This window comes from Palaemon carinicauda, chromosome 41 (genome assembly GCF_036898095.1).
Source record: "Palaemon carinicauda isolate YSFRI2023 chromosome 41, ASM3689809v2, whole genome shotgun sequence".
In the NCBI taxonomy this organism is placed as follows: Eukaryota; Metazoa; Arthropoda; class Malacostraca; order Decapoda; family Palaemonidae; genus Palaemon; species Palaemon carinicauda.
Genome location: NC_090765.1, coordinates 56,382,321 through 56,400,434, shown reverse-complemented (window position 1 = coordinate 56,400,434; position 18,114 = coordinate 56,382,321). Strand labels below are relative to the sequence as shown.

Here is an 18,114-nt window from a genome sequence, read left to right as displayed (position 1 = left end):
AAAATTACGACAGAAAATATAATTAATAGCCAGAGTATAGTATTAGACAAGAAATAAACTTTTGCTTTGAAAGCAGTATGTTAGAACTTTGAGGGTAAAAAAAAGAAAATACAGAATACTAGAAAGTTAAGGTAAGTCTTTTAAAGTCATTTTTTATTTGCAGTTAGACCTTTATTTTATTAAAGAATTTTTGCATTACAGGCTATGAAAAAAAATGTTTGTCCTTTAATCATTTCACCAGTATCTTTTATAATTGGTATCCTGGCTTCTGCCTTTAATATCAGTGTTTTTTATTTTTCTATTCGGTTTTGGAAAATATTTTTTTTCCAATAAGATCTGTATATCTTGATAACACGTGTCTTATAATACTGTATATTAAATGTTAGTGGTTATGTAGTATTGTAATTTTGTTTCCTTTACAGGCGGTAATGGCTGGCGATTATATATTATCCGTTGCTTCGGCAATGCTGGCAAGGATACGAAATGAAGAAGTTATTGTTATTCTTTCCCAAGTAAGTGGATAATATCTAATCAATGTAGTGTTTATTTATTGAATGGTTACCTGACCAAATCATTTAAATGTTTTTCCTTGTAAAATATTAAAAGGAAACTGTAATACTGTAATTTAACGAAGGTGAAAGTCTCTTTTCATTAATGCCAAAATGACAAATTTTCAATATTTAACTTAGCCGGTGATTATAATAGCTGCAACTCTGTTGCTCGACAGAAAAACTCTACGTAAAAATTCGCCAGCGATCGCTACACAGGTAGGGGGTGTACTCAACAGCGCCATCTGTCGTTCAGATACCCAGTACTCATTGTAAACAAAGAACTCAATTTTCTCTCTGTCGGGCTACCGGCAAGACCTACTAATTCGCTGTTGCTAACTGGATTTGTTTTCACAACTATTTGGTGAAGTACACTATTCTAGTTTTGAGCTTTCGCTATGCAGGTGTTTTATCTTCATCTTAAAACTTGAACTCGTTTTGGATAGATTTAATTATGGTGACAAAGAGAGTATGGACTTACTTTCACTTTTAAATGGCCGACCCTTCCCTTAGACGGAAGTGTGTTTAGGCTTTTAGTACAGTGATACCTCGGTACTCGACCATAATCCGTTCGAGATCCGTGTTCGACCTCCGATTTGTTCGAGTACCGAATTTTTTTTCCCCATAAGAAATAATGGTATATATTCTATTCCGTTCCCAAGCACTCGAACAGGCCCAAAATATTAATAAAACGTGTACCTAAACAACAATAATTATCTAAATGTGTATGAAATTGGTCAGAAAATCCTATAAAACAATTTTAAACCATTTACTGTACTAAAATAAAACAATTTTAAACCATTTTCTGTACTGTAGTGAACATACCTTTGAGCAGCGGTTCGATGGCATACAGGGATGGATGTGGAGAGGATGGAAGGGGGAGGTTACTGCTTGGAAGGAGAGTCCCCTTCCATGATGTGGCGGGGTAGTTCTCCTTCAGGAGTTGTTTCTCTCTCCAATGAAAGGGTGGGCAGATCTATTTCAGGGGTTTCTTCTCTTCTTTGTCTCTTCTTTGGAGGAGAAACAGGCTTTGATGTAGCAGCTTTCTTTTCTTTTGTGAAAAACTGGTCTATTGTTAATTGTTTCTTCCTCCTCTGCAGTATTCTTCGAAAATGATACATGACACTATCATTAAACATATGCACTGCCCGGTTTGCTACTGCAATTTCTGGGTGGTATTTTTCAGCAAAAGCCTGCACATCTGCCCACTTGGAACAAATTTCATTGATGAGAGAACTTGGAACATCCTCCCTTACCTCATCCTCTTCTGAAGATTCCTGCTCCACAATCAGATCCTGCTGCTGTTGTTGTTGCAGGTGCAACAATTCCTCCACAGTCAACTCGGTAGAATGGCTTTCTACAAGCTCATCAATATCATCCTTGTCGACCTCAAGCCCCAAACTCCTGCCCATGACAACAATTTCCTCAACGACATCAGTGTCATCAGAAATTACAGGGGTAGCAGTGCTTGGACCCGCCTCTGGTTGGAAACCTTCAAACTCCCTCTCTGTGACACATGATGGCCACAGCTTACGCCAGGCAGAGTTCAATGTCCTATAGGTCACACCTCGCCAAGCTTGGTCAATCATGTTAACAGAGTTGAGGATGCTGAAGTGTTCCTTCCAGAATTCCTTTAGGGTCAACTTCGTGTCACTGGTCACTTCAAAACACTTTCTGAAAAGGGCCTTGGTATAGAGTTTTTTGAAGTTTGAAATGACCTGTTGGTCCATGGGCTGGAGTATGGGAGTAGTATTGGGGGGCAAGAATTTGATTTTGATAAAGCTGTATTCTTCTTTCAAGTCATCCTCGAGACCTGGAGGATGTGCAGGAGCATTGTCCATAACCAGAAGACATTTCATTGGCAAGCTCTTTTCAATGAGGTAAGCCTTAACCTGGGGGGCAAACACTTCGTTTATCCACTCAGTAAAGAATTGTCTTGTGACCCAAGATTTAGTGTTCGAGCGCCACATAACTGGTAGTGCACTTTTACAAATATTATTTCGTTTGAACACCCGGGGGTTGTCCGAGTGGTACACTAACAAGGGTTTGATCTTGCAATCGCCACTTGCATTTGCACACAGCAACAATGTTAGCCTATCTTTCATTGGCTTGTGACCTGGCATCTTCGTCTCGTCCTTGGTAATGTACGTATTGGCTGGCATTTTCTTCCAAAATAACCCAGTCTCATCACAATTAAAGACTTGTTGTGCGATCAAATTTTGTTCATTTATGTACCGATCGAATTCCCCCACGTATTTATCGGCTGCAATTTGATCCGAACTAGCTGCCTCCCCATGCCTAGTAACACGATGAATACCTGTTCTATTACGAAACTTTTCAAACCAACCCCTGCTCGCTTTAAATGTAAATGAATCACTTTCACTGGTACTCGGACTTTTCTTCACTAATTCTTCATAGATATGCAACGCTTTTTCACAAATGAACGCTTCACTAACACTTTCCCCGGCCAACTGTTTTTCTTTAATAAATATTAAAAGCAACTTTTCCATCTCCTCAATCACTTGTGGCCTTTGCTTAGTTACCGCCGTAACTCCCGTTGCAACATTCGCCTTCTTAATCATTTCTTTATGCTTTAAAAACGTAGAAATGGTCGACTTCGCCATTCCGTATTCTACCGCTAAATCGGACACTCGTACACCATTCTCATATTTCGCTATAATTTCCTTCTTCAACTCGATCGTTGTTCGCACTGTTTTCCTCTTCTCCTTCCCCTTAACACTCATTACTTTCTTGGGACTCATTATGAAAGCTAAAAAAGCAATTAAAAGCACTGAAAATCACTAAATCACAACGAATGCTGATCGCGCGTTGTCTGAGTGACGCTCTCGAGAGAACTGATGCTTCCCGAACAAGCGAGAGTGGCCGAGATGGCGCGATCATCACAAAGCCCATGCGGTCGTCACGTGTTCGGCTGGTCGAGTACCGAATTTTTGGTCGAGCACCGCAGCAAAAATTTCTCGAAAATTTTGGTCGAACTCCGAATTGTTCGAGTATAGAGTCGTTCGACTACCGAGGTATCACTGTAATTATCTTATCACGTTATAGATTTTCCTCTATATTTTATATCTCTCCGCCTTTATTAGGCCTCTTCGATTAACTTTCCATTTTTTATAAACATATAAAAATAAATTTTAATGCTTTATTTATATAACGTACTTAAAAAGGCAGAGCCTGAGAGTAGGCGGTCCTAACTTAGAAACCGAAGTTAATCAACGTTGAGCCCTTTATATCGTCTTTAGCTTTTAAAGAGCTAAGGTTTTAAAACTTTTTAAATGTAATATTTTATGAAAGAATTTCTTTGATAGTCTTCGTACTGTTTTCAAAGATGAACTAACGTTTAGTTTTTTTATGCTACGCAGTTGTTGACGTTCAGGACGTTCAACATGCGCTCTATCGTTACGATAGAGAGAGAGTGTATCACGGTTTCACTTTGCAGTAAGAGTAAATCGATTCTGACGTTTTGTTCATTCTTTCTTAGCTTAAATGTTTTAAATTCTAATTTAAAGGAACTTTTTATTTGAAAAACCTTTCAGTTTTTTCCTTTAGTCAAATAACATGTTTTTTTTTTTGACGATATATAATTGGGCTCTTCTCTTAGGTGCGAAATCAAGAGAGAAAGAGAGAGAGAGATAGAGACAGAGGGAGAGAGAGGAGAGAAAACGTTCCGTTCAAGCGGGTAACGTTGTTCTCGTGTTACTCACGTCCCTAGTCGCTGTACGGGGAGGAAGGATAAAACGTTTTTAGGTTTTTATTCTCGTCCCCAGGCTATGTGCGGTGAGAGATTGAAAACGTAGTTATATGAACTAGTGTTTAGTCTCTTTCCCAGCCACTGATTTTTCTTTTTATCTTTAAATATGTTTTCTGTTTTTTGCTGGTATTATGAGCTTGCATTATACGACTAATTTCGCAATTACTACCTTTTAATGAAGGGCAGAATTGCGTGTTTCAGGTAGAAATTAGTGCAAAACAGAAAATCGATGTGATAAAGTGATATGCGCAAAGTGTTACAGTGTTGCGTCCGAGGCGCAAAGTGTTACAGTGTTGCGTCCGAGGGTTCGTCTGTTCGTGCCTGTCGTTCACCTAGTCCGGGACCTCTTGCAAGCTCCCAAGCCCAGGGGAGAAGTAATGTCAAACGACTTATGGGTTCGAGAGGCCTTGACCAACGAACAGACGTTTTCCCTCTATGGTATCGGGTGTATCTTACCAAGATCTCCCCTACCATAAGACGAGAGAGACGTTGTTTCTCCTCGCCATCCGTAGGCTTTTCGCATAAGAAACCTGTCACAAGGTTTCGAAGCCCTTAAGCGAAAGTCAGTCCTTTCAGGACAGGTCCAGCGTCCTGGTTACAGCCTTTAGGACAGCTCTGACCCTATGCAGTCATCAGATAACTGCTCGCCGCCTAACAAAAGCGTAACACAGACTCCGAGAGTCTTTTTTTGTAGGCAAAGTGTTGCGGTCACAGACGTTTCCCTCGTCCATTACCACAACCATTTCCGTTGATCCTTAAGGGGTTGTATGGCAGAACATGCAGTATATGCTTGCCTCCCTTATGGAAGACTATTCTGCCGATTAGTCCGTTGAGTCTAGCCGTTTATCTCATCGATATCCTGGCTTTCAGCCAACCTAACGTTCCTTTGTGCTTACTGTTGACGTTGGCGTAGCTTAGTCACGCCAGTCAGGTTGTTTAGAACCACACTCGATGCGGTCTCGTGTGGTTTTTCAGCCGCATTTGGACGTTAGGCCACTGGCTGATGCTCCTGTTGACGTTCAAGACGTTCACTAACAATCGGAGTTGACTTGTTTTGACGCTGTGCGTCAACCTCCGCATTCTAGAGTTGTTTTGACTGCTCAGTCTAGGCAGTCAAAGCAGTCTCGAGTGGACGCTGTGCGTCCTCACGCACCTGTTGTGGTTGACAGTTCAGTTGTTGACAGTTCACAGACTGTCAAGCAGTTACATGACGTTGGGTTCTGGTCCGCTACTAATGCACCAGTGAGAGACTCAGCTTTTATCGGACAAGGTTCCTGTAGATGAGGAAGTTGCTGTTCTCCCTCCTACTGATATTCCCTTGAGGACTCTGTCAGATGGAGAGGAGCCTAAAGCTGCTTAGCCTCCTATGGACTTTCATGATGATTTTTTTTTAAGGATCTTCGTCCGGATCTTTTTGTAACTGCTGCTCCTCGTTCGCCTAAACGTCAGAGCTTACACTAGGCCTAGCTACTTCGAAGCCGTTGTTTTTAAGCTAGTGCTCTCTCGCTCTCCTAGAGAGCGTTACGTTGGCTAGGCGACTGGTTTTTCACCAGGAGGAGTTTGGGGGATACAGCCTTTGCTTTCCCTTCTTTTAAACTGGTTTATAGAGCGAGAGTCTGATATGACACGAGACAAGTTCTCGTCTTGGGAGTTCATGCCTCTGCCCAGATAGACTTCTCAATTCTGGTAGACTCTCCCTGGCGCCTAGCCAGGAGACGCTCCAAGTTGTTTACAGGTCAACTTCACAGCTGTTGTCGAGCCTTTGAAGTTTTGCTGTACTATTATGTCACTCATAACAAGGCTTTCAGGGATGGTAAACGGTTCCGCCTCAGTCGCTAACCCCGTCTGTTGCCACACCTGCTCCCGTAGACCCTAAATGGGCTTTGCTGCAAGACATGCAGTCCAAGCTTGCGTCCTTGATAGAGGACTTAAATGCGGAGAAGAACCTTCTGGCCAACAACCTTCCAACCGGTCGGTTGTGCGCCCTGTTGACGCTGAGGTAACCTACTCGCGTCTGCCAGTTGAGGTGGTTCCTCCACCGATGCGACCCAGTGTGGGTTGCCAGCCGCACGTTGACGTTAAGCGACACTCGGAGGTGGTTGTTGACGTTCAGGACGTTCAACAACCAGCAGAGGTGACTTGTTTTGACACAGTGCGTCAACCTCAGCAACCCGGTAGGGTGTTGACTGCACAACCCAGACGGTCTAGACAGTCTCGGGTTGACGCTGTGCTTCCTCGCGCACCCATGGTTGTTGACAGTTCACAGACTGTGCAGCAGTTCCATGATATTGCGTCCGGCTCCGTCACGCATCCACCAGTGCGACCGGATTCAGCGAGCCAGACGTTGCCCACTCCGTTGCCGTTTCCTCATCAGTTTCGGATGAGGAACCCTCTGATGAGGACGTTGCTGAACAACAAGACGATCAGCCCCCAGCCCTGCCATCCATCCAGAAGATGCTGAAGAAGGAACGCTGCTCAGTCAGGCTGTGGATGAGTCTGGTAGGGACACTGTCATCCGTGGATCAATTTGTGTCACTAGGAAGACTACACCTCCGTCCTCTTCAATACCATCTAGCTTTTCACTGGAAAAAGGACAAGACGCTAGAAGCGGTCTCGATCCCGGTTTCCGAAAAGATAAAGTCTTGTCTGACTTGGTGAAAGGACAATATCAACCTAAGAGAGGGTCTTCCCCTGGCTGTTCAGACTCCCAACCACGTTCTCTTCTCGGACGCATCGGACGTAGGCTGGGGTGCGACATTAGACGGTCGGGAATGCTCGGGAATATGGAACTCGAGTCAAAGGACAATGCATTTCAACTGCAAGGAGCTACTGGCAGTACGTCTGGCCTGGAAAAGCTTCAGGTCTCTCCTTCAAGGCAAAGTGGTGGAGGTGAACTCGGACAACACCACGGCTTTGGCGTACATCTCCAAGCAAGGAGGGACCTACTCTCTGACGTTGTACGAGATCGCAAGGGACCTCCTCACCTGGTCAAAAGGTCTAAACTTATCACTAGTAACGAGGTTCATCCAAGGCAACTTGAATGTCATGGCAGATTGTCTCAGTCGGAAGGGACAAATAATTCCAACAGAATGGACCCTCCACAAGGATATATGCAGGAGACTTTGGGCCACCTGGGGCCAGCCAACCATAGATCTCTTCGCAACCTCGATGACCAAGAGGCTCCCAATATTTTGCTCACCAATCCCGGACCCAGCAGCAGTTCATATAGATGCCTTTCTCCTAGATTGGTCACATCTAGATCTATATGCATTCCCTCCGTTCAAGATTGTCAACAAGGTACTGCAGAAGTTCACCTCTCACGAAGGGACAAGGTTGACGCTAGTTGCTCCCCTCTGGCCCGTGAGAGAATGGTTCACCGAGGTACTTCGATGGCTAGTAGACGTTCCCAGAACACTTCCCCTAAGGGTGGACCTTCTACGTCAGCCACACGTAAAGAAGGTACACCAAGGTCTCCACGCTCTTCGTCTGACTGCCTTCAGACTATCGAAAGACTCTCGAGAGCTAGAGGCTTTTCGAAGGAGGCAGCCAGAGCGATTGCTAGAGCAAGGAGAACATCCACCCTTAGAGTCTACCAATCGAAGTGGGAAACCTTCCGAAACTGGTGCAAGTCAGTATCCGTATCCTCGACCAGTACCTCTGTAACTCAAAGAGCTGACTTCCTCTTATATCTGAGGAAAGAACGATCTCTTTCAGCTCCCACTATCAAGGGTTACAGAAGCATGTTGGCATCAGTCTTCCGTCACAGAGGCTTAGATCTTTCCAACAATAAAGATCTACAGGACCTCCTTAAGTCTTTTGAGACCACGAGGGAGCGTCGTTTGGTTACACCTGGTTGGAATTTAGACGTGGTACTAAGATTCCTTATGTCAGACAGGTTCGAGCCGCTACAATCAGCCTCCCTGAAAGATCTCACCTTAAAGACACTTTTCCTGGTATGCTTAGCCACAGCTAAAAGAGTCAGTGAGATTCATGCCTTCAGCAAGAACATCAGATTCTCATCTGAAACGGCTACATGTTCTCTACAACTTGGTTTTCTAGCCAAAAACGAGCTGCCCTCTCGACCTTGGCCAAAATCGTTCGATATTCCAAGCTTATCGTATGGTTGGAAATGAACTAGAAAGAGTCTTATGCCCTGTAAGAGCTCTTAAGTTCTATTTAAAACGAACTAAACCTTTACGAGGCCCGTCTGAAGCTTTATGGTGTTCAGTTAAGAAACCATCTTTGCCTATGTCAAAGAATGCTTTATCCTATTTTATCAGACTGTTAATACGAGAAGCTCATTCCCATCTGAATGAGGAAGACCAAGCTTTGCTGAAGGTAAGGACACATGAAGTTAGAGCTGTCGCAACTTCCGTGGCCTTTAAACAAAATAGATCTCTGCGAAGTATAATCGACGCAACCTATTGGAAAAGCAAGTCAGTGTTCGCGTCTTTTTATCTTAAGGATGTCCAGTCTCTTTACGAGAACTGCTACACTCTGGGACCATTCGTAGCAGCGAGTGCAGTAGTGGGTGAGGGCTCAACCACTACAATTCCTTAATTCCATAACCTTTTTAATCTTTCTCTTGAAATGTTTTTATTGTTGTTTTTGGGTTGTCCGGAAGGCTAAGAATCCTTTCGCATCCTAGTTGATTTGGCGGGTGGTCAAAGTCATTTCTTGAGAAGCGCCTAGATTAGAGGTTTTGATGAGGTCCTGTTGTATGGGTTGCAACCCTTGATACTTCAGCTCCTAGGGGTCGCTCAGCATCCTAAGAGGATCGCGAGGCTCCGTAAGGAAGATGTACTTAAAAAGGCAGAGTAATTGTTCAAGTCTACTTCCTTACCAGGTACCTATTTATTTTGTTTAGTTATTTTGATAACTTCTAAAATGAAATAAAAATTCTTAGCTCATATGATGTAAACATATTTTGCTGGTCTCTACCCACCCCCCTGGGTGTGAATCAGCTATTATAATCACCGGCTAAGTTAAATATTGAAAAATGTTATTTTGATAATAAAATAAATTTTTGAATATACTTACCCGGTGATTATAAATTAAAGGACCCTCCCTTCCTCCCCAATAGAGACACAGTGGACCGAGGAGAAAATTGAGTTCTTTGTTTACAATGAGTACTGGGTATCTGAACGACAGATGGCACTGTTGAGTACACCCCCTACCTGTGTAGCGATCGCTGGCGAATTTTTACGTAGAGTTTTTCTGTCGAGCAACAGAGTTGCAGCTATTATAATCACCGGGTAAGTATATTCAAAAATTTATTTTATTATCAAAATAACATTTCAAGAATTTTAAGGTTCTGCTTAACCCTTTTACCCCCAAAGGACGTACTGGTACGTTTCATAAAACACATCCCTTTACCTCCTTGGACGTACCGGTATGTCCTTGGAAAAAACTGCCATTTACAATTTCTTTTGCATGTTTTTGATAATTTTTTGAGAAACTTCAGGCATTTTCCAAGAGAATGAGACCAACCTGACCTCTCGATGACAAAAATTAAGGCTGTTAGAGCAATTTAAAAAATATATGCTGCAAAATGTGCTTGAAAAAAATAACCCCTGGGGGTTAAGGGTTGGAAAGTTCCAAATAGCCTGGGGGTAAAAGGGTTATTTAATCTGCTCATAATACCAGATATTTCTGATGAAAGAAGTTTTTAAACAACACAGTAACCCCTGTGGCAGTAAAAATCTTATTTCCATCATGTAAGATGCTTAATTTATGTCTAGCACCAAATTACTAAAGACCCTGTAGAGGATAGTGTCGTAAGTGCACTCTATGCTTTAATAAATGGTCTTTGCAGCATTCCTTTGGCCCCTTACTGAACCAAATATATTGCTTTCTTCTTTACCCCCTGTCCCACTTCCTTCCTTTCATCTTGCTGGTCAGTATATTCTAAATTTTACTTCGAAGTGCAAATTGCGGGGTTTCACCTATTGCACATCGACACTTGATGACTACCTGGGCCCTAATGGTGGACTGTATTCTGTATTGGGCAAAATTCATATATCCAATCCAAATTATCGAAGATAAAGCTACTATTTTGGACCGTGTAGGTTTTGTGGGGTAGAATAGAGTTTATCATACTATGGCCTAAGATATTGCAGTCCTTATAAATTCCATGTTCTTTCATTTTTCAATCATTACTTACAGTGAAAAGTATTCAAATTGTTTTGATGAAAATTATTTTATTATGCGCACCATTATTGCACGTGTAATGAATCTTGAACCTGATAAATTGCATTTTATCTTTGTTTTGCAGGTTCTTGCAGATTTGGTACAAGGAGAATTTATGCAGCTTGGTTCAAAAGAGAATGAAAATGCGAGGTTTGCCCATTATTTGAAAAAGTCATTTAAGAAAACTGCGTCACTGTTTGCACATAGCTGCAAATCGGTATGTTATTTTTCATTCAAGTTTCAATTTAGGTATTTGTATATGGCTTGAATTGAGATAAATAATGCATAAAGCATAAATGAGACATTAGATTTTTTGTTATGTAGGCTTAACTTCATTTTTCTCTTTTACATACCAATGATTGTAGACTTGAGTTTTTTGTATCTATTACAGGTGGCAGTTTTATCTGGCGCAGATGAAACTATGCAAGAGATAGCTTTCCAGTATGGACGTAATATTGGCTTAACTTTACAAATTGTAGATGACCTATTAGACTTCGTTTCATCCTCTAGTGTCTTGGGTAAACCAGCTGCTGCTGATTTGAAGCTTGGATTGGCTACAGCACCTGTTCTCTTTGCTTGTGAAAAGGTATTTTGGCTTTTTGTTATTGTGTTAGAATTTTTTCTTTGTTCAGAAGTTTTATATTGAGCAGGCTAACTTATATCTCAAGTTATGTGTTTATATATATGACATATAGTTTAATGTTGTTACTGATCGTAAATTATTTTATATTTTTTTCATTGCTTTTTGCTTTTTGTATGGTGCAAGTTACATAGGCTACTTAAAGAACACAAGTTTCGAGAGTTATTTTTGCAATTCGTACTTGGCCATCCAGATCTATGGCTTTGTAATATTTTAAGCCTGATGCAATAACACTTAAAAAAAATTGTACTTTTGAATTAAGTAGCAAAAAAAGCTAAGCACTTTTGACCAATAATTTTCCTGAAGCAGCTTAATGTCCCTACATTACTTGATAAAATCTGCTATCTTTGCCTCATGTTTTATGAGCTGAAGCTTTGGAAAAAGCACTTTTAAGTACAGAAGATTTATATGACAAGTAAATCCTTGGCATTTGTTTAAATAATTTCAGTTGGATGCTTCAAACTGCCCATTATTTCTGATACAGTAGATTTAGTGAGTAATTTCGATATCTTCATAAATACTTATTGCTGGAGATCTTATTTACTTTTGATGTTGAAAATGCTCATTACAAAGTATTTATAGTGCTACATAGTTTATTCTTAATTGGTCATATATGCGAAAGAATTTTCTTTCTTTATATACAGTACAGTATTTCAGAATGATTAAAACTTGGAATTTTTTCCTCAGTTTCCAGAGTTGAATCCAATGATAATGAGAAGATTCCAAGAACCGGGTGATGTGGAGAGAACACTCGAGCTTGTTCACAAGAGTGATGGTTTAGAGCAGACACATTATTTAGCTCAACAGCACTACCAGGAGTGTTTACGAATCATAAAATCAATAACTCCGTCTGTTGAACAGAAAGCTCTAGTAACTATAGCAGGTAAAATTCTTAACCGCGTAAAATAGCACCGAATAAGTTCACAGTGTATGCTGCAGTTTAAGATATCTTTGAAATGGAGCAGCTAATAGACTCAGGATTATCAGCATCCCAGAAGTGTTCTGGCGTTCTTTGGTGCTTCGAAATTATTGTAGTTTACTAGAATATTTGAGGCATGTTTATTTAAGTTTCGTAAGATGTACTTATATGAAGAGATTTTACAGTTTTACCGAGATCTTATGGTGGTAGTTTATTTTGGTTTCTGCCACTTATTGTGACCAAGGTGTAATTATTTTCTATATGGTCATTGGAAACTGTTTAAATAAAGAAATTATCACAGTTTTAAACAAGGCATTTAGGATTACATGCAATGCACTTTAGATTAATAGTTTAACTCTTGATTAGTGCTCTTCTGTTATTTTAAATCCCAACAATATGGTTATGATTATGGTTAAGAGAAGCTAACGTTCATCATAGAAAAAGGATTTAATAATTTGAAAAAGAACTTTATTTGAGGTTATAATTTAATATATTTGTGTATACATATGTATAATACTAATTTCCAAATTTAAGACACATTAAGTTGTAGGTTGTTATATATTTTTATAGATGCTATAGCAGCAAATTCCAGTAAGAATTTTATTGGGCCACCGGGAACTTAAATCCACATTTATGGGATGGGCCTACTGATACATTTACTATGCTTGAGATCACTTGAAGCGAAATGAACCTGAGATTCAATATCACATTTTAGGCATATGTGGGACATCAATAAAATGTTGTACAAGACTGTAAATGCGTTTCCAGTCTTTTACATGTATTTTCTGAGATGCACACGCACATGTTATTGGCACATGGGATGTGCTGTTTAGCAACACACCCTTATTTTAATGCATTTATATTCGTTGTAAATTGCTCCTACATATTTTTGGGTGCATTTACGCTCCATTGAGAACAGATTAGTTTTGAATTCATACCAAATGCATACCAAATTTTTTACCACTGAAATTAATACACGTTTATAAACGGCAAAGTTAGACAAGAGTTATACAAGCATACTGTAAATTAATTTAGCAAACCAAGAAAATAGGATTTGTGTTGAGGAATAACTTTTAATATTCAAAACATTTTGATGTTTAAACGTGCATTAAAATAATTGGGCAATAAAGTTTTTTTTAGTGTAATATATAGTATATGAATGCGGTACTGTACATTGAAGAGATGCAAAATGTTATGTAACTAGAATATTTATTGTTTTTGAAAAATGAAGGGAGAAAATTTTTTTAGATTGCAGTGTCTTCCATAGAGCTTATTGCAGGAAAGGCCTTGCGCTATTGTGTTTCTGATTTGAACCTCAAAAATTGTGAAGGAATGTACTTGTTTATATGTGTACAGAGGAAAAGCATTTTTTTTTTTTTTTGCTATACATTGAATTCAAGGCGTGATATATGGATATGTAAGGTTTTACAGTGGACAAACCAGTGTCTTTCTTAGTCCATTTGAGGAGACAACTGTATACATAAGATATGAAAATAATTATCCTGTTACCATTAATGATGAGAGATTCCCACTTGGGTTTTGTAGGGAGTCCAAATCTTTCTCTCCTTATTTACCAATTGAATTTTGATCTACTTTTGGTCGTTCGTTTGGTTAATGTTCTCTATTCATTAAGGTGTGATTTCTCTCTACAGTAAATTTTGTAATGCTCCAACTTTCATCTTCATCTCATGGCACCATTAAATATCGATCTGTTGTTGGCGGTTACCAATTTTTCAGCTTTCATAGGCCTGGCATATTCCCTTTTGATTTGATAAAGTTTCAACTCTACTAACTTAACACAAACTAAACAAATATGGTAAGCTTCCTAGATTAGTAACCTCTTTGTTATCCATATGATTTATCTGTGAAGAAAAGAAAACTTTTTGTTTATCCTTTTGAACCCACAGTTGCTAGTTACTATGTTTTGACTGTCGCTGGATGCTTTAAAAGTTGCCTACTCCTACTATCTTTATTTCCCTGCTGAATCTTTTGTGGGTGCTATTTTTAGTTATTATGGTATTTAATGGAACATCTGTAGAAATTGTATCATGTAATGACTTTATAATTAGTGCAAATGAAGAAAAGCCATACTATTGAATGAATAGGGACTGTAAATAGCTAAGGATAATTCTTGGTATGCATCAAAATCTGGTTCTGGAGAAATAATAGGTTTCCAGATTTGAGGTGTTAGGAATGGAAACAAATGCTGTCAACCCAGTAAAGGGGAAGTATGTGAAAGGGAATTATCTAAATAATGATGGATGCATATTAGAATGTTAAGTACAGTGGTGTGTGAAATGTGGTTGAAACAAGTGAAATCTAATGAAAAGTTCTAGCAAGCCTTTGAAGGTTTCATATCTGTTCACATACTGTATATAAAAGATAATTCTTTGTTCATTCCTGAGTGTACCTGACCTTGGATATTGATTTTGGGAATGGCATTTGCTTTGCTTTGTATTTCCAAAGTTGAATAAATAAGTTCAGGTCCTTCACCAATCTTTACTTTGAAACAAACACATGGTAATGGAAAGAGAGCAAAACTATTCTCTTTCATTTTTCTCAAGAAGTTCCTTGTAATCTATGCTACACATGTTCTACTTAGATCTAACTCTACTTGGTAGAAGTTCTCTTAACATCCGGTACTCATCAAGGTAACAAGGATAAATCAGTGCCTATCAAGTAGAACCGTAGGCTATTTTGTTTTCTACTAGGCCAGGAATTCTAGCAGAGAGTATGCATTTTGTTCATCAGTGCCTCTTTGATTGGTTGAGAAGCTTATTTCTCAGACATAATGGAAAGAAGCTCCTGGACAGTGAATAAGCAGAAACTTCATGTTGTATATTTGGAATTCAATGCCATCGTTTTGGATGTGAAAACTTCTTATGATCATGTAATGGGTCATGCTGTATCTCATGTTGGACACAGTGATAATAAATTTAGTTGCCTACTTATGGAACCAAGAATGAGCTTGTAGTAAAATCTTAAAAATAATTACTGAACTAGTTTCCCATCCTAGATGGAACCCTTCTCAGAGCTTCTCCAGTCTAATTGTGGTTTTTCCAAGCCTCTTGATAAGACCTCCTTATGACAGATCTTTATAAACAACTTTTGTTTTTGTTTACCAAATCTAACCAGCATGCTTTTCTATAGACGTATATGTAGCTGTAAATGATTCTCTTATTTTTACTGACATCATCTTGCACTTTGCCACCTTCTGCCTTGTAATGCAGTATCGCTGACATGTTTTTATATATATAGTACATAACAGATGTGTACAATGGTACCATGCTTGCTTCCATTTCCATAAGATCCGACTACCTACGTGTCACATATTCAACTCCTCATTGCCATATTTCCAATAATGCTATATCTTTTGATGTATAGAATCTATTAGAAGTACCTATTCTGTCTTGAGGAAGAATAAGTGCTAATGAAGAGGTATACCAAATCTAATGATCTGTGGACTTAGGAGGTACCGGCTCCTGGTTTCTTTTTGCGTATTAGGGATATCACCTCCCAACATTTCATTTTGGCCTGTACGTCCCACCACCATACTCGCTCAAGCAACCATAATGGGTATGTGATTTAGGGTCATCACCTCCCAACATTTCATTTTGGCCTCTACGTCCCACCACCATACTCGCTCAAGCAACCATAATGGGTATGTGATTTAACTACACCATGCCTTGCTGAAGAAGATGAACAACCTGTCTTCCTCTTGTTTGTTTTATTAAATGGGTTGACAGCACATCAGATTTGGCATATCACCTTGTTATTTGGTTAGTTAATTGCAGACACAGAACTACTTTACTTCAATTCCTTTCACACCTTAGTAGATATTTAGATATTTCCTGTAATGGGATATTATTTTCCATTTTATAGTCTGTTGAAAAATATTGTTTTTCCTTCCAGTGTAAACCATTGAATTAAGATTTAATTTCTCTTCCATTCACTTGGATTAGCCTCAGGCTTATAAGTCGGAAATTATTTGAGCAGGCAGCACAATAATTTGAGATTCTTACACCTTAAGAATAACTTTATTTTCATAAATTTTGGAAATGGAAACTGAGGTTGTCCACCTCAAACTAAATTATTGGGCTAAGAAAGGCATTGTGTTTTATTTACGGCACATAATTTGCTGTACTGTATTATATACATATATGAATATAATTTAGAAGGTTTAGTTCCAGAGATCGTTTCCCTCTTGATTCTCGGCTAGCATTTTAGGATCATGTTGCTAGTCCCATGTTGCTTTTCACTACAGTAACTTTGTTTGTCAGTCCTCGTGACAGGTCTCTGTGGTCTGTTCCCAGGTTCATTACTTACATAACTTATTTATTTTATTTAACTATGCTATAATTCAGAAGCTAATAACAGATTTTCCATTTCTTGTGATTTCTTTTTGTCAAAATTCATGATGATAGAGTTGAAATTTATGATTTATTCTATACTCGAATGTTTTAGAAATAGAGTTCAACTCCTTTTATGTACACTGTACTTGAGTCAGTCACATTTAGATTTGATAGAGTAAAGAGAAAAATGTTAATCGGTCGTGATTTTTAAAAGCTAAGCTTTGTATTTCAGAAATATATTAAGAATAAGTTTTATTTACTGATCAACACTATAGATGGATGTGGATGGTTTCCGATACTTGTAATAAAAGAACCGAAATCTAATTTTAGAAAAAATTTTATCAATGCATTGTCCCTTATATATTTTTTTTAAATTTGTCCTTTGCGTATCATTTTAATATTCTGTACATTCATTTTAAATAAAAATATTGATATGTTATGAATGATAGTAAGTTTATAAGGAAATCATCATAGAAATGATAATAAAATCTTCAGCATTTTTAAGCACGGTCACAATTTAATTACTTTATTTATATATAGAGGGATTTAGTTTAGTCAACGAGCACTGTGGAAGCTCGTGATCAATGAGTTGTAATTTCTTTTACTGTTTCCAAATGAAATTGGCACAAATCTTTTTAATTTCATTTCTGACAACAGCTATATTTTTATAATTTCTCAGTATAAACCTTCAACTGCCTTGTTACCCCTCCAGAGGAAGAGGAGGATGGTCTTTCTGGGTCTTGTAAAGACTTGTGATTACTGTACTGTATTTTGAAATACAAACATGTTTAAAATTTATTTTAGTATTTGAATATTTTAAAGATAACTGTTGATCTATACCCAGATATGATTAAAGTGAAATTTATATAGTGTAATATTCTGTTTAGATGTAAATAAAATCTTTTATAAATCTTGTGGCTACAGATTCCTCCTGTGATATTTTAAGAGGCCTTTAATGCAGTTAATATTTTTATGAGTAATATGGAGGGACCATAAGCTTTAGTTCACTGCAAAATAAAATGTTTAGAACTGTTAAGTTTTTAATACTGTATTTTAAATTCAACCTTGATTTTAGGTGCATTTGTATTACTTCTAGGCTGATAACACTGCAAAAGTTATGGCTTTGATATGGAAAAAAATCTGAATACTAAGTATGTTTTTGGTAAGCCAAGTGACCAGACCTGACTTTTATTTCTTCTGATACGAATACAAATCTTTGTCCTTTTAAATAGGAGTAAGCTCAGCTCTGCTGACACAGGGGAAGATAGAGAGCATCCTTTGTGGGAGAGTATTGTGAGAGAGAAGGGAGAATTAGCCCTTTCTCTGCATGGCCCCACTTTCCATTCTAGTCCCAGCTGTGCCCTTGACTGGACAGCCACTTCCTGCAACCCAATTTGACCTCTTTTGTTGTGTTCTGTGTTTTCTCTTTGTGCTTCTCTTGGTGTGTTGGTGTTTGCTTTGGTGCAGATCCTTTTTTCGTTTTCTTCATGCAGCAGTCCCGCGAGATGCTAAAGTGCCCTGACCATAACTGAAAACGTTGCTGCACTTTCACAAGTTGCTCCTGGTGTTTAATTCTGATGGAAATGAGCCCATGCTCTGGCTCTCAGTGCTCAATTCTTACGGGAACGAGCACACATACTTGCATCTGTTACCTGTGCTCCATTCTTATGACGACAAGTACAGGTACTACCAGTAGG

At 38.8% G+C, this 18,114-nt stretch overlaps 1 protein-coding gene across 2 annotated transcripts in view; it reads left to right on the top strand.

Annotated features, from left to right (window-relative positions):
* The window catches only part of qless (decaprenyl diphosphate synthase subunit 1 qless), a 70,896-nt gene extending 53,568 nt beyond the window's left edge, over positions 1-17,328 (top strand). For both annotated transcript variants that reach the window (XM_068364753.1, XM_068364752.1), the window contains exons 6-9: positions 423-512; positions 10,592-10,723; positions 10,898-11,092; positions 11,834-17,328. In XM_068364753.1, the coding sequence (XP_068220854.1) occupies positions 423-512; positions 10,592-10,723; positions 10,898-11,092; positions 11,834-12,055 (639 nt within the window). In that variant the 3' untranslated portion in view covers positions 12,056-17,328. The remainder of the gene's footprint in view (positions 1-422; positions 513-10,591; positions 10,724-10,897; positions 11,093-11,833) is intronic.
* Positions 17,329-18,114: the final 786 nt, after the last annotated feature.